Consider the following 17,559-nt stretch of genomic DNA (forward strand, 5'->3'; position numbering starts at 1 on the left):
CCCTGCACACTGGAGATCCCTCACCAGAATGTGGTACAACTAGGTGTGATCACACTATCCCCGTGTGTTCTTGTACACTGGAGATCCCACACCAGAATGTGTTACAACTAGGTGTGATCACACTATCCCCGTGTGTTCTTGTACACTGGAGATCCCACACCAGAATGTGTTACAACTAGGTGTGATCACACTATCCCCGCGTGTTCTTGTACACTGGAGATCCCGCACCAGAATGTGTTACAACTAGGTGTGATCACACTATCCCCACGTGTTCTTGTACACTGGAGATCCCGCACCAGAATGTGGTACAACTAGGTGTGATCATACTATCCCCGCGTGTTCTTGTACACTGGAGATCCCACACCAGAACGTGGTACAACTAGGTGTGATCACACTATCCCCATGTGTTCTTGTACACTGGAGATCCCACACCAGAACGTGGTACAACTAGGTGTGATCACACTATCCCCGTGTGTTCTTGTACACTGGAGATCCCACACCAGAATGTGTTACAACTAGGTGTGATCACACTATCCCCGCGTGTTCTTGTACACTGGAGATCCCGCACCAGAATGTGTTACAACTAGGTGTGATCACACTATCCCCACGTGTTCTTGTACACTGGAGATCCCGCACCAGAATGTGGTACAACTAGGTGTGATCACACTATCCCCGTGTGTTCTTGTACACTGGAGATCCCACACCAGAACGTGGTACAACTAGGTGTGATCACACTATCCCCGTGTGTTTCTGTACACTGGAGATCCCACACCAGAACGTGGTACAACTAGGTGTGATCACACTATCCCCGTGTGTTCTTGTACACTGGAGATCCCACACCAGAATGTGGTACAACTAGGTGTGATCACACTATCCCCGTGTGTTCTTGTACACAAGAGATCCCACACCAGAACGTGGTACAACTAGGTGTGATCACACTATCACCGTGTGTTTCTGTACACAAGAGATCCCACACCAGAACGTGGTACAACTAGGTGTGATCACACTATCACCGTGTGTTTCTGTACACAAGAGATCCCACACCAGAACGTGGTACAACTAGGTGTGATCACACTATCACCGTGTGTTTCTGTACACAAGAGATCCCACACCAGAACGTGGTACAACTAGGTGTGATCACACTATCCCCGTGTGTTCTTGTACACTGGAGATCCCACACCAGAATGTGGTACAACTAGGTGTGATCACACTATCACCGTGTGTTCTTGTACACAAGAGATCCCACACCAGAACGTGGTACAACTAGGTGTGATCACACTATCACCGTGTGTTTCTGTACACAAGAGATCCCACACCAGAACGTGGTACAACTAGGTGTGATCACACTATCACCGTGTGTTTCTGTACACAAGAGATCCCACACCAGAACGTGGTACAACTAGGTGTGATCACACTATCACCGTGTGTTTCTGTACACAAGAGATCCCACACCAGAACGTGGTACAACTAGGTGTGATCACACTATCCCCGTGTGTTCTTGTACACTGGAGATCCCACACCAGAATGTGGTACAACTAGGTGTGATCACACTATCACCGTGTGTTCTTGTACACAAGAGATCCCACACCAGAACGTGGTACAACTAGGTGTGATCACACTATCACCGTGTGTTTCTGTACACAAGAGATCCCACACCAGAACGTGGTACTACTGACTGTGAATTTACTGAGGGACTGTCTATGTTAATGGAGTTCGTTCTGGTGGATGTAGAGAAACTACTTGTTCTGGTGGGGAATTTCAGAAAGTGGGGTTACAACATCACTGGAGCCCAGAAACACTGGTTACTGTGGAGATGTGCAATCCTCTCCCAAAACAGGTGGGAAGTCCTGGTCGGAGCTGAGTAGAATTTGCTGGTTGTGGAAAGTGAAGGTTGACTGGAGCTGAGACACATCAGCCACCATCTGATCAAGTGACAGAATGGAGTGGAGGGGCCGAGTGATCTGTCTCCCCTTTGTGCAGACCGTTCATGACCCCAGGAATGGGTCCAGCATCAAGACATTAGTGTTGTGATACTGATAGAGACTCCCACCTATGGGTGCTTCAGCCTTCAGCACACTGCATCCAGCAGGAGCCCGACATGGTGGACAGTTCATTATCTCTGGCCACAGGTCTGTGCTCAGGGTCAGCAGAGGCGACTCGGCCCTGTGACCCAGATCTCTATGAGTCAGACCAGCAGAGTTCAACTAACCCTGAGACACAAGCCCTCCATGGGTCAGATACTCGGGAAAACCACTCAGGCAGTATCTGCCATTGAGTTTAATTCTCCTGTTCTTCACCGGCTCACCTCACACAACTTGTTTTTGTTACAGCTGACAATAAACCACCGTCTACCAGCTGAACCACAGTGGGAATCATCTGTGTGGCCTTACCTGGAGGGGAGGAACCCCGGATGGATTTCTGCACAGACACACTCATCAGACGTGGAAAAGTTTAAGGCCCAGACATTCTACTCATTCGACGTGTGAGACAAGAATTTTACCAGAGACAACATTTGGGATGTTTCTTTCAGGGGAAACCAACCCCGGTTGGATGTCAGGAAGGAGGCAGTGAAATGTGATTGGAGCATGTTTGTTAGAACATAGAACAGTACATCTCCAGTCTGGCCATTCGGCCCACAATGTTGTGCTGTTCTTGGTGACAATTTGTACTAAATATCCTCCTCCTGTGCATCATCCCTATCCCTCCGTTCCCTTAATGCCATTTTGAACATCGGACACAGAACAATACTGCACTGAAGCAGACAGTTTGGACTTGATGTGTCAAAAAATTAAAATTCCAAATCAAATGCCCAATGAAACTAATCATTTCTGCCCACACAATGTCCATATCCCTCCATTCCCTTCAATGTCATTTAGGATAGGACTAAGAACAACACAGCGCTGGGTGGGGGGTATTAAACAGGTGACCTGCAGAAGAGCAAATGCACCTTACACCTCCTTTGGTAGAGTTGAATGTCCACGCTGCCACCCACAACTCTATTTCAGCCTCTCAACATCTGATAGATTTCAATGAGAATCCCCTTATTCTTCTGAACTCCAGTGAACACAGGCCCAGAGCCATCAAACGCTCCTCATTCCTTAACCTTTTCATCACCAGGATCATTTTTTGGAAACTCTGTAGGAGCCTCAGAAATGCTAGCACATCCTTTCTTAAATGAGGACTCTGAAACTGGTCACCACATTCCAAGTGCAGTCTAACTTATGCTTCAAAGCCTCAGCATTACATCATCGCTTTTATATTTTAGTCTTCTTGAAGTGAATGCTAGCATTGCTTTTTCATCCCTTTTTACAAAATGTTGTGACTCCTCTGTTGACGTCAGCTTCTAATAAAGAGGAAGTTTGTTCTGAAGGGAACTGCAGACTCAATGTGATTTCTTTCCATGTACACCACACCCCTCCTCCCCTGATATATACAACATGATTTTACACACCTCCTCAGACTCCTTTATCACCATCTTCTCCTTCCCGTAACCAGCATAACCCCATTTTACACACCTCCTCAGACTCCTTTATCACCATCTTCTCCTTCCCCTAACCAGCATAACCCCATTTTACACGCCTCCTCAGACTCCTTTATCACCATCTTCCTTCCCCTAACCAGCATAACCCCATTTTACACGCCTCCTCAGACTTCTTTATCACCATCTTCTCCTTCCCGGAACCAGCATAACCCCATTTTACATGCCTCCTCAGTCCACCGATTACTTCAGACTCCTATTCATACCACCTCCTCCCCTCCCGTAACCAGCATAACTTCATTTTGCAAGCACTCCCTCCCCATTCTTCAATTACCTCAGACTCCTTTCCCACCACTTCACTTCCTCTCTTTGGCTGTCTCACTTCTCCATTTTCAGACCTCGTGCACGGGTTTGATCTGAAATGCCAACACTGTCTTTCCTCCCACGGGTGCTGCTCGACCTGATGAGTTCCTCCAGCAGTTTGCTGTTGCTGTGGATTCCAGCATCGGCCGTCTATTGCGTTCCTACAGAGAGGGATTGAATTGAATTAAATTGACGTTATTATTTACATCCTTCACATACATAAGCAGTAAAAATCTTTTTGTTACGTCTCCATCTAAATATGCAATTTATAATAATTTGCTTGCTTTGGTTAATATGGTTCCTCAAAACCATTTAGGGTTACATTTCAACTCTGTTACACTGAAGCCGCAGCATCTCTCTTTCTCTTACACTAAAAGCCTCTGCTTTTCATTTGCCCTATTGGCTATCGCTGAGTTTCAAGGCAGTACAGACAGGAATCTCAGCAGTATGGAGGAACAGAGAGACCATTAGGTTTTCAAATAATTTTATAGGGTTGCAAGGAAAGCATTTGATGTGTTGGCCTTCATAGGTTGGGTGATTGAATTAAAAATCTGTTAGGTAATGTTGCACCTCTGTAAAGCACTAGATAGACCACATTTGGATTATTGTGTTTAATTGTGTGCCTCATTTTAGGCAGGATGTTGAAGCCTTAGAGAGGGTGTAGAGGAGACTTACCATAGAAACATAAAAAACCTGCAGCACAATTGATGCACCATCAATAACTCTAGGAGACGGGAAGTGAACGATAGGTTTTTATTAACAGCAAAAAGGGAGCACGACCATGTTGAAGACTGAGGGAGGAGCAGTGCCCCAATCACCTTTATACAGGGGTCTGTGGGAGGAGCCGCAGGAGCAGTCAGCAGAGGGGTGTGTCCAGACAGATATATGTAGTTTACCACAATAATACAGGCCCTTCGGCCCACAATGCTGTGCCGAACATGTACTTACTTCAGAAATTACTAGGCTTACCCATCGCCCTCTATTTTGCGAAGCTCCAGGTACCTCTCCAGGAGTCTCATAAAATACCTTATCGTATCCACCTCCACCACCATCACGGGCAGCCCATTCTACGCAGTCACCACTCTCTGCGTAAACAAACTTACCCCTGACATCTCCTCTGTACATACTTCCAAGCACATTGAAACTGTGCCCTCTCATGTTAACCATTTCAGCCCTGGAAAAAAGCCTCTGACTATCCACGCGATCAATGCCCCTCATTATCTTATACGCCTCTGTCAGGTCACCTCTCAACCTCTGTCATTCCAAGAAGAAAAGGTCAAGTTAACTCAAACTATTCTCATATGGTATGCTGCACTTAGTTAGGCCACATAACTCTGGTTAGGCCACATAACTCTGGTTAGGCCACATAACTCTGGTTAGGCCACACTTGGAGTACAGCATCCAGTTCTGGTCGCCTCAGTATAGGAAGGATGTGGAAACATTGGAAAGGGTACAGAGGAGATTTACCAGGATGCTGCCTGGTTTAGAGAGTATGGATTATGATCAGAGATTAAGGGAGCTAGGGCTTTACTCTTTGTAGAGAAGCAGGATGAGAGGAGACATGATAGAGATGTACAAGATATTAAGAGGAATAGACAGAGTGGACAACCAGCACCTCTTCCCCAGGGCACCACTGCTCAGTACAAGAGGACATGGCTTTAAGGTAAGGGGAGGGAAGTTCAAGGGGGATATTAGAGGAAGGTGTTTCACTCAGATAGTGGTTGGTGTGTGAAATGCTCTGCCTGAGTCAGTGGTGGAGGCAGATACACTAGTGAAGTTTAAGAGACTACTAGACAGGCATATGAAGGAATTTAAGGTGGGGGGTTATGTAGGAGGCAGGGTTTGAGGGTCGGCACAAAAATGTGGACTGAAGGGCCTGTAATGTGCTGTACTATTCTATGTTCTATGTTCTAGTTCTATGTTCTCCAATCCAGGCAACATCCTTGTAAATCTCCTCTGCACCCTTTCTATGTTTTCCACACCCTTCCTGTAGTGAGGTGACCAGAACTGAGCAAAGTATTCTAAGTGAGGTCTTACCAGGGTCCTATTTAGCTGTAACAGTACCTCTTGGCTCTTAAACTTAATCCTACTTGGTTGATGAAGCCCAGTGCACTGTATACCTTCTTAACCACAGAGTCAACCTACGCAGTAGCTTTGAGTGACTCAGACCCGAAGATCCCTCTGATCCTCCACACTGCCAAGAGTCTTACCATTAATACGATACTCTGCCATCATATTTGACCTACCAAAATGAATCAACTCACACTTATCTGGGTTGAACTCCATCTGCCACTTGTCAGCTTAGTTTTTATCCCATCAATGTCCCACTTTAGCCCGGACAGCCCTCCACACTATTCACAACAACCCCAACCTTTTTTGTTATCAGATAATTTACTAACTCATCCCTCCACTTCTTCCTCCAAGTCATTTATAAAGATGATGAAGAGAAGGTGTTCCCAGAACATATCCCTGAGGCACATCACTGGTCATCGACCTCCATGCAGAATATAACCCGTCTATAACCAATTTTTGGCTTCTGTCTTCAAGCCAGTTCTGGATCCACAAAGAGATGTCCCCTTAAGATTCCATAAAGGAACAACAGCTGAAACCCTCCTGTCCTCTTCTTTAATGTCTATATGCTCAAGCTTTTCAATCCACTGTAAGTCATCCCAACAATCGCCAAGCAACACACACAAAATGCTGGTGGAACACAGCAGGCCAGGCAGCATTTTGTGTGTGTTGCTTAAATTTCCAGCATCTGCAGATTTCCGATTTGCCTGTGTTTGCTAAAAATCACCAAGATCTTTTTCCGTCATGAATACTGAAGCAAAGTATTCATTAATTACCTCAGTTATCTCCTCCAGTTCCATACACACTTTTCCACTGTCACATTTGATTCATCCTATTCTCTCACATCTTATCCTCTTGCTTTTAACATACTTGTAGAATGCCTTGGTGTTTTCTTTAATCCTGCTTGCCAAGGCCTTCTCATGGCCCTTTCTGGCTCTCCTAATTTAATTCTTAAGATCCTTCCTGCTAACCTTATAACCTTCTAGATCTCTATAATTACCTAGTTTTTTGAACTTTCATAAGTTCTTTTTTTCTTCTTGACTAGATTTACAACAGCCTTTGCACACCATGGTTCCTGGACCCTGCCATCCTTTCCCTATCTCATTGGAACGTAGCTATGCAGAATGCCATGCCATCCCTTGAACATTTGCCCCATTTCTTCCGTACATTCCCCTATGTTCCCAATTTATGTTTCCAATTTCCTTCCAGATAGCCTCATATTTCCCCTTACTCTGATTAAACCCTTTTCTAACTTGTCTGTTTCTATCCCTCTCCAATGCTATGGTAAAGGAGATAGAACTGTAATCAATACCTCCAAAATGTTCTCCCACTGAGAGATCTGACACCTGATCAGGTTAATTTCCCAATACCAGATCAAGTACAGCCTCTCCTCTTGAAGGCTTATCTACATATTGTGTCAAGAAACCTCCCTGAACACACCTAACAAACTCTACCCCATCTAAACCCCTCGCTCTCGGGAGATGCCAAACAATATTTGAGAAAGTAAGATCTCCCTCCACAACAACCTAGTAATTATTACAGCTTTCCAGAATCTTCCTCTCTATCTGTTCTTCAATGTCACTGTTACTATTGGGTAGTCTATAAAAAATGCCCAGTAGAGTTACTGACCCTTTCTTATTTCTAACTTCCACCCACAAAGCCTCTGTAGACAACCCCTCCATGACTTCCTCCTTTTCTGCAACCATGACACTATCTCTGATCAACAGTGCCACACCCCACGTCTTTTGCCTTCCTCCCTGTCCTTCCTGAGACTTCTAGAGCTTGGCAGTTGAAGTAACCATTCCTGTCCCTGTGATTCAGATTTCTGGATCACTGGGACCACTTTTGGGGCAGGCGTGACCTGTGCGATAAAACAGGTTGCACTTGAATCTGAGAGGGACCAATATCCTGGCAGGGAGGTTTACTAAGGCTACTGGTGAGAATTTAAACTAGATTTGCTGGGGCAATGGACTAATGTTCTTGAAGCTCCATTACAAGGATGCTACCTCAATTAAAGAGCATGTCGTATGTTGAGTGAACTACGTTATTTTCTTCGGAGTGAAGGAGGATGAGAGATGGCTTAATAGAGGTGTTCAAGATGGCAAGTGTTGTAGATCGAGTGGAGAGCCAGAGACTTCCTCGGGGTGGAAACGGCAGCTATAAACAAGCTGAATCTTAAGGCGGTCAGTGAAAGTACAGGTCGGTTATTTTACATGGGGTGGTGGCATGTGGAATGCTCTGCCAGGTGGGTGGCAGAGGCAGATACATTAGGTACATTTAAGAGGCTTTTAAATAGGACCATGAATAATCGGAAAAGGAGAACTATGTAGAAGAGAAGGGTTGGATGAATCTTAGAGTCGGTTAAAAGTCTGGCACAACATCAAGGACACATTGTGTTTGTTCTTTAAATGTATTTCTATGCTCTGTCACAGTGTCTACGATTGTGCAGTCATGGTCGTTCTCAGGAAGTAATGACAATTCCACTCAATGTGAGAAACCACATATAGCAGCCATTAACCTCACTCCTGTAACTGCTGAGCGGCAGCTGTGGAATGTCTGAGTCAGTTAGAAACCAGCCATGCTTACTGTCATGTGGACAAACACACTGAGATACACGGCCAATGAAAAACCTGTTTGCTGTGGTATTACAGGTACATTAGGACACAAAATGCACAATTATAGAATTGCAGAACAAACCGCAAATGAGACAGGAGTGCAAAAGGAAAGGCACATTCAGGGGCAAACGTGCAAGAGTTGGTCCGTAGTGTTGGGTTGCCGAGGGAGGGTGATGGTTTGGCAGAACCTGATCGTGACTCATCCTGATTTCAGGGTTAGGTTACCTCCCTTCGTTGGTAGCTGTGAGACGAGGGCATGTTCCGGATCGGGTAGATGCCGTCCTCCTCAGGCAACATTTGCTGTAGCTGCCGTCAGTGGTGGGGAGAGCTGCGTCCATGATGGGCCTGACCTGGTCCACCATCAGATGCTCATCTGAAAGCCAGAAAGTCAGAGGAGCAGAATTAGTCCATTCAGCCCATCAAATATCTCCACTATTCCGTCCTGGCTGATACTGGATCCCACTCAACCCAATACACATGCCTTCTCGCCATATCCATTGAAACTCTAACCGATCAGGAAATGATCAACTCTCACCTTAAACATACACATGAACTGGGCAGAATACTTCACAGATTCACTACAATCTGGCTAAAAAAATTCTCCTTAACTCTGTTCAAAAAGATCACTCCTCACTTTTGAAGCTGTGCCCTCCAGTTCTGGATTCCCCACAGCATAGGAAACATCTTCTCCATGTCCACCCTATCTAGTCCTTTCAACATCCGGTAGGTTTCAATGAGATATCCATGCATTCTTCTAAATTCCAGTGAGTACAGGCCCAAAGCTGACAAACACTCCTCATGTGTTAACTCCTTCATTCCCAGCATCATCCTCGTGAACCTCCTCTGGATTCTCTCCAATGACAACACATCCCTTCTGAGATATGGGACCCAAGACTGTTGACAATACTCCAAGTGTGGCCTGACTAGTATCTTATAAAGGCTCATCATTGTCTTCTTGCATTTATATTCCATTCGCCTTGAACCAAATGGCATTTGCTTTCTTTTCCACAGACTCAACCTGTAAATTAACCTTCTGGGAGTCTTGCACGAGGACTCCCAATTCCCTCTTCACCTCTGATGCTTGAAACTTCTCCCCATTTAGATAATAGTCTGTACTATTGTTTCTTTTACCAAAATGCATTATCATACATTTCTGTGATGGTTCAGTCTGAAGTCCGTGGGCACTTGACTCCGGGTTTTCCAGCGGTCCCTTGCTGCGTTTGGTCTTAAACAGAAACACCTGAGGCTCACATTGGAACTGGGAATACAAGTGGCCCTCGCATTGAGTGTGGTTGGGGATTGTCTTCTCAAGACCGGTGGAAGGCTAGAATAGACTCTTGCCATCCTTGGGCCTGTGTGGGAGAACCACGGCTTCTGGGAGCCTTGCTGGTAGTAGTCGGAGTGGTCATTGTGGTAGGGATTCAGCTGTTTCCCAGGCCAGCTGGGTGTCTGTCAGCCACTCTGAGCCAGGTAGGGATCCGGATGCTTCTGTAGTCAGCCAAAGCTGCTGGCTGTAACGGCTACTCGGAGCTACCCTGATGCAGAGATGGAACTGTCTGTTGTTCTTTGGTGTTTGTCTCTTCCTGCCCTTGTCTCTGTGGGGTAAGTCAGGCCATTCTGCTGTTGCCCTGTGGGGGGGATCTGTCTTGTCTTTGCCTCTGTTGGGTAGGTCAGGCTATTCTGCCATTACCTGATGGATGGTCCTGCCCCACCTTGGTGTAGAATTATAGATGACTCCTGGCTTGTCGGTGGATAAGTTTGTGTACTGTCCTGTTTCATGTCAGTATCCTGTTAAAGATGAGTCCTGGCTTGTTGGAGGATGTCCTGGCTCCATGTTGATGTACAGTTCCTAGTCTGCCCCTAGCTCTAGCCTTGGGATATCCAAGTTCCAAGAGCCCAGCCTCGACCCAAGCCTCATCACATCCTCGCCTGGGTTTGGGGGTCTGGGCCCGAGGCAAGACACAGGTTCTGGGTCCTTGTCCAGTCTTGGGCATGGACCCTTCTCCTTCCTCCACCACAGCTTCACCCTTCTGCTGCTGAGGAAGCTCATGGGTGATGCTTCTCTGCTGGGATGTCAGATCATGGCGATTCCCCACCTTGTCCCAAGCACTGTGGCAGAAATTTACACTTCCTTTAACCTTTAAGGTACACTGTCCTGTTGTCTAGTCACGACAGTGGGAGTTCATACCGGTTGTTCATCCTGTGGGTGGGGCTGGGTCTCCGTGCAGTCCTGGGGTTGCACCAATTCCTGCAATGCTCAGGGGAGACCTGGTGCTCGGGATGTCTTTGATCGGTAACTGGGTATGGTATCCTCTGCCTGCACTGTCAGGCCCTCTTCCTGTTGGTGGAAAGACTAGGCGCACAGGAACCCAGTGGAGCAAAGTCGAGTTGATTGTCCTGGGCTGACATCGATGTATGCACGGGTGGAATAGAAAACCTACCAGCAGCAGTGTCACAGGCATAGGGTTGGTGGAGAGGGATGGGCCAGTGCTCATCTTGCTGCTCCTTGGGTTTCCTCCTCTCTGAGCTGAACTGAGGGTGTGGTTGCAACTAACGGGTTCCTGGATCGGCTGCAGCGGTGACCAGTTTCATGCCCGTGGATTCACTTTCGTGACATTCCGTTCTGAATGTTATTTGCTCACTTTCACTTTTGCACAATTTGTTTGGTTTCTCTGCACACTGGGTGTTTGCCAGTTCTTGTTTGTAAAGGGTTCTATCGGGTTTCTTTGTTTTGTGGTTGTGAATCTCACTCTTGAATTCAGTGTATATTGAACTTTTTGAGCCCATGGACATACCAGTCAGGCTACAGACTGTTCCAAACCCAGTGGCGTTTGTTTGGTACAAGGGCAGGGGAATCTGATTCACAGACCCTCACACAAAAATGATGCCCGGATTGCAGGACTTTAGTTATAGGGACAGACTGGTTAGACCGGGTTATGCGCTGCCCAGTGTAGTGATAGAAGCAGTTGCATTAGGGACATTTAAGAGAGTCTAAGATAGGTACATTTATTATCAATAAAATTGAAAGCATGCAGATAACATTTACAAGAATATTCCGGGATGTGAGGATCTGAGTGCAGGGAAAGGTTGAATAAGTTCGAATATTATTCATCGGAGCATAGGAGAATGAGGTGAGATTTGATAGAGGTATACAAAACTATGAGCGGGGTAAATACAATCTGGCTTTTTCCACTGAGGTTGGATGAGACTAGGACTAGAGGTTGAGAGGGAACATGAGGGGGAATTGTTCACTCAGAGTGTGGAATGAGCTGATAGTGGGTGTGAGTTTGAATTCCATAGTTAAGAGAAGTTTCGATGGGTACACGGATGGGAATGGTATGGAGGGCTATGGAGGGATGAAGCAGTATAATAGTTTGACACAGACTAGATGGGCCAAAGGGGCTGTTTTTTGCACTGCAGTGCTCGATGACTCTATGGTGACAGAGGGATACATGAAAGAGTAAAACATAGAGGGCTGCAGGCAACATGACTGATGAAGAGTCTGACTACAGAGAGCCAGTATGGGCTTGAAGGGACAAAAATATCCCTGTTCCTTGCTGCAGCAATTGCTTTTCTTTCAAATGTATTTGTCCACAGGATACAATTGTCACAGGCAAGTGAGTAGACAATAGACAATAGGTGCAGAAGTAGACCATTCAGCCCCTCGAGTCTGCACCGCCATTCTGAGATCATGGCTGATCATTCACTATCAATACCCAGTCCCTGCCTTGTCCCCATATCCCTTGATTCCCCTATCCATCAGATATCTATCCAGCTCCTTCTTGAAAGCATCCAGAGAATTGGCCTCCACCGTCTTCCGAGGCAGTGCATTCCACACCTCCACAACTCTCTGGGAGAAGAAGTTCTTCCTCAACTCTGTTTTAAATAACTGACCTCTTATTCTCAATCCATGCCCTCTGGTACTGGACTCTAACAACATCTGGAACATATTTCCTGCCTCAATCCTATCAAATCCTTTAATTATCTTAAACGTTTCAATCAGATCCCCTCTTAATCTCAATTCCAGTGTGTACAAGCCCAATCTCTCCAATCTCTCTGTATAAGACAGCCCTGCCATCCCAGGAATCAACTTAGTGAATCTACGCTGCACTTCCTCAATTGCCAGAATGTCCTTCCTTAAACCTGGAGACCAAAACTGTACACAATATTCCAGGTGTGGTCTCACCAGGGCCCTGTACAAATGCAAAAGGACATCCTTGCTCTTGTACTCAATTTCCCTTGTAATAAAGGCCAACATTCCATTTGCCCTCTTCACTGCCTGTTGCACTTGCTCATTCACCTTCATTAACTGATGAACTAGGACTCCTAGGTCTCTTTGCATTTCTCCCTTACCTAACTCTACACCTTTCAGACAATACTCTGCCCTCTTGTTCCTGCTTCCAAAGTGGATAACTTCACATTTATTCACATTGAATGACATCTGCCAAGTATCTGCCCACTCACCCAGCTTATCCAAGTCTCCCTGTATTCTCCTAACGTCCTCTTCGCATGTCACACTGCCACCCAGTTTAATATCGTCAGCGAACTTGCTGATATAGTTTTCAATGCCCTCATCTAAATCGTTGACATAAATCGTAAAGAGCTGTGGTCCCAATACAGAGCCCTGTGGTACCCCGCTAGTCACCTCCAGCCAGTCCAAGAAACACCCATTCACTGCTACCCTTTGCTTTCTATCTGCCAACCAGTTTTCTATCCATGTTGAAACCCTGCCCCCAATGCCATGAGCTCTGATTTTACTCACCAATCTCCTATGTGGCACCTTATCGAATGCCTTCTGAAAATCTAGGTATACAACATCCACTGGCTTACCCTCGTCTAACATCTTTGTTACACCCTCAAAAAACTCCAACAGATTAGTCAAGCATGATTTCCCCTTGGTAAACCCATGCTAGCTCGGCCTAATCCTATTACAGCCATTAAGATATGCCACTATTTCGTCCTTAATAATGGACTCAAGCATCTTCCCCACGACTGACATTAGGCTAACAGGGCGATAGTTCTCTGTTTTCTCCTTCCCTCCCTTCTTGAAAAGTGGGATAACATTAGCCACTCTCCAATCTTCAGGAACTGATCATGAATCTAAGGAACATTGGAAAATGATTGCCAATGCATCCGCAATTTCCTGAGCCACCTCTTTTAGAACCCTCGGATGCAGACCATCTGGACCCGGGGATTTATTAGCCTTCTGTCCTATCAGTCTACTCATCACAGTTTCTTTCCTAATGTCAATCTGTTTCAATTCCTCTGATATCTTATGACCCTGGCCCATCCATACATCTGGGAGATTGCTTGTGTCCTCCCTGGTGAAGACAGATCTAAAGTACGCATTAAATTCTGTTGCCATTTCCCTGTTTCCCATAACAATTTCTCCCAATTCATTCTTCAAGGGGCCAACATTGTTCTTAACTATCTTCTTTCTCTTCACATAGCTAAAAAAGCTTTTGCTATCCCCTTTTATATTCCTGGCAAGACTGAGCTCATACCTGATTTTTTTCTCTGCATATTGCTTTTTTAGTTAAGATCTGCTGTTCCTTAAAACTTTCCCAATCATCTGTATTCCCACTCATCTTAGCCCTGTCATACTTCTTTTTCTTTAATGCTATACAATCTCTGACTTCCTTTGTCAACCACTGTGGCCCCTTCCCCCTCTTTGAATCCTTCCTTCTCATTGGAATGAACTGCTTTTGCATCTTTTGTATTATCCCCAAGAATATCTGCCACTGCTGATCCACTGTCTTTCCTGCCAGGACATCCGCCCATTTAACTTTGGCCAGCTCTTCCCTCATGGCTCCGTAGTCTCCTTTATTTAATTGCAACACTGACACCTCTGATCTGCCCTTATCCCTCTCAAGTTGTAGATAAAAACTTATCATGTTATGATCACTACCTCCTAATGACTCCTTTACTTCAAGATCACTTATCAATTCCTGTTCATTACACATCACCAAGTCCAAAATAGCCTCGTTCCTGGTTGGCTCAAGCACAAGCTGTTCCAAAAATACATCCCTTAGACACTCCACAAACTCCCTATCCTGGGGTCCAGCACCTACCTGATTCTCCCAGTTCACCTGCATGTTGAAATCTCCCATAACGACTGCATTACCTTTAGCACATGCCAATGTTAACTCCCTAATCAATTTGTACCCAATATCCACGCTACTGTTTGGGGGCCTGTACACAACACCCATTAGGGTCTTTTTACCCTTACTGTTCCTCAGCTCAATCTACACAGACTCTACTTCCCCTGTTCCTAAGTCACCCCTTGCTAAGGACTGAATCTCATTCCTCACCAACAGGGCCACCCCACCCCCTCTTCCCATATTTCTGTCTCTACGATAGCACGTATACCCTGGTACACTCAATTCCCAGGCCTGATCCCCTTGCAGCCATGTCTCCGTTATCCCAACAATATCGTAGTTCCCCATTTTCATCTGAGCTTCAAACTCATCTGTCTTATTTCTGACACTACGCGCATTCAAGTATAGGATTCTTAGCCCATTCCTCCTCTCTTTGCTTAAAACACTGTCTATTGTACCTAACCCAGCTCCTTGAAATTCCAGCAGGCTAATTGCACCTTGAATTTTGATGACCTTCTCAAGATCACCCAAACCTTCTACACATTTAACCCCATGCTCCTTCTGACCAACCCTCTGTACATGTAACTTTTCCAACACATGTTCTGTCTCACCTTTCTCCTTTACACAATTAATATTTGGGAAACGTGTATTCCCCACCTGTCCCTTATCCTTCATCATATCATCTTCTCTTGTATTCTGGATCCCTGCCCCCTGCACATCTAGTTTAAACCCCCCCGAGCAGCACTGGCAAACATTCCTGAAAGAATGTTAGTACCCCTCCGGTTCAGATGTAGACTGTCCCTTTGAAACAGATCCCAACGTCCCTGGAACAAAGACCAATTATCCAAAAACCTGAACCCTTCCTTCCTGCACCATGCCCTCAGCCTCGTATTGATGTGCAAAATCATTCTATTCTTCGCCTCACTCGCACGTGGCACAGGTAGCAATCCCGAGATTGTCACCCTGGAGGTCCTGCCTTTCAGCTTCACTCCTAACTCCCTGAACTCTCTAAGCAGGACCCCCTCACTCACCTTACCTACATCGTTGGTCCCTACATGGACCACTACATCTGGGTTCATGCCCTCGTTCTCAAGAATAGCCTGCACCTGATCTGAGATGTCCCAGACCCTGGCACCAGGGAGGCAACATACCATCCGAGACTCCCGATCTGCCCTACAAAATCTTCTATCTGCCCCCCTGACTATAGAATCCCCTAAAACTATCGCTCTCTTCTCTTCCCTCCTCCCCTTCCTAGTTGAGGGTTCAACCTCTGTGCCAGAGGCAGGACCACTACAACTCATTCCTGGTAGGTCATCCCCATCAACAGTATCCAGTACGGTATACTTATTGTTAATGGGAATGGCCGCAGGGGTGCTCTGCTCTCTCTGCCTGCTCCCCCTGCCTCTCTGGACCGTCACCCATCTGCCTACTTCTTGGATTTTTGGTGTGACTACCTCCTGATAACTCCTATCTATCTCTGCCTCTGCCTCCCGAATGATCCGTAGTTCATCCAGCTCCTGCTCCAACTCCCTAACTCGGGCTGATAGGAGCTGCAGCTGGACGCACCTCTTGCAGGTGTGGTCATCAGGGACAACTGTGTTGACCCTGACTTCCCACATACTGCATACGGAGCACACCACTGCTCTGACTGTCTCCCCCATACCTGAACTGGATTGATAGAATAAGTCTAAAAAGCACCTAGCGACCTTACCTTCTTCCCCTCAGCGAGCAATCACACAGCCTTACCGAAGTCCCCTTACGCCGAAGCCCACTTAGCCAAAGCCCAGGACTCTGCTTCCACGGACTCCGCTGCCCGTTCTGAAAACAAGTCCTGCCTTTTAAAGTGTGCGCTCGATGCTGACATCACTCGCGCCTGCGCAGTTCCCCCTCCTCCACAGGTATTGACCAGGTAGGCTTAAATCCTACCTACACAGTCGAATTCTCTGAGATCCCAGCTGAATCACAAGCTGTAACTTCCTCCCGATTCAAATTTTTGGAACAAGGTGACATCTAGTGTTCTGCAGTCATACAGGGCATGGAAGGCATGTGTCTTCCTTGGAGGACATTAGTCAACCAGGCTGCCATTATCGAAAAGTCGGTAACCTCCTGGTTTCTCTCATCGAGACAGGATTTCTCCCATTTGCTGATTTGCTTAATTACCTGAATTTAAATTTACTGCTGCTATGCTAGGATTTGAACCACTATCTCTAGACAGTTGCCTGGAACTCTGGCTGCCTGTCAGGTGTCTCAGCAACAATACAACAGTTCGTTCCTCTTTCCATTGCCTGAACAGCAGATCAGTTACTTGGATGTGTGAGTAGCACACATAAAACTGGAGAAACTCAGCAGGCCAGGCAGAACCTATGTCCCTGCATCTAGAACCAGTTAAAGTGGGCAGTACAGTAGTGTGGCGTCGTACATGATGGTGAACACCAATCACGCCTCAATTCCCACCTCTGCCTGGAAAGAGCTTGTACATTCTGCCCGTGGCCGTGTGGGTGTTCCGGTTTCCTCCCGCATTCCAAAAATGCACGGATTAGGGTTAATTTGTTGCGGGCAAGCTATGGTGGTGCCAGAAACCTAGATGGGCCTTGACAGAATGGACATGATGTTTCTTATAATGGGGCATTCTAAGACTGAAGGGCACAGCCTCAGAATCAAAGGATGTCCCTTTAGAACAGAGATGAAGAGGAATTTCTTTAGACAGAGGGTGGTGAATTCATTCCCACAGATGGGTTCATTGAGATTGGACTCAGTACCCTATCTGTAACCGGATCTGGCACTCCATTCAGTTTGAGTTGGCAGCAACATCTCAAGCTCCATCATGCTGAGCACTAGTGACCCCTCCCTGCCCCCCCCCCCAGGACATACACTCAGCCCTTCGCTGTTCACACTCATGACTGCACTGCCAGATCCCGTTCAATCCACACATCGA

The 17,559-nt window shown here is 46.3% G+C and overlaps 1 long non-coding RNA gene and 1 gene segment (V, D, J or C); one reads left to right on the forward strand and one right to left on the reverse strand.

Moving 5' to 3' along the window:
* LOC132402434 (Ig kappa chain V-IV region S107B-like) overlaps window positions 1–3,333 on the forward strand; it is a 30,691-nt gene extending 27,358 nt beyond the window's left edge. The window contains 1 exon segment of the V gene segment in view: window positions 2,331–3,333. Coding sequence covers window positions 2,331–2,359 — 29 coding nt within the window.
* A 484-nt stretch (window positions 3,334–3,817) lies between these two features.
* On the reverse strand, window positions 3,818–16,497 carry LOC132402435 (uncharacterized). Its single transcript, XR_009514895.1, has 3 exons — window positions 16,336–16,497; window positions 8,752–8,899; window positions 3,818–4,002 (listed from the first exon to the last, which is right to left on the reverse strand). It is a non-coding gene; the product is annotated as an uncharacterized LOC132402435 (long non-coding RNA).
* Window positions 16,498–17,559: the final 1,062 nt, after the last annotated feature.

Source organism: Hypanus sabinus, chromosome 12 (genome assembly GCF_030144855.1).
Source record: "Hypanus sabinus isolate sHypSab1 chromosome 12, sHypSab1.hap1, whole genome shotgun sequence".
Taxonomy (NCBI): domain Eukaryota; kingdom Metazoa; phylum Chordata; class Chondrichthyes; order Myliobatiformes; family Dasyatidae; genus Hypanus; species Hypanus sabinus.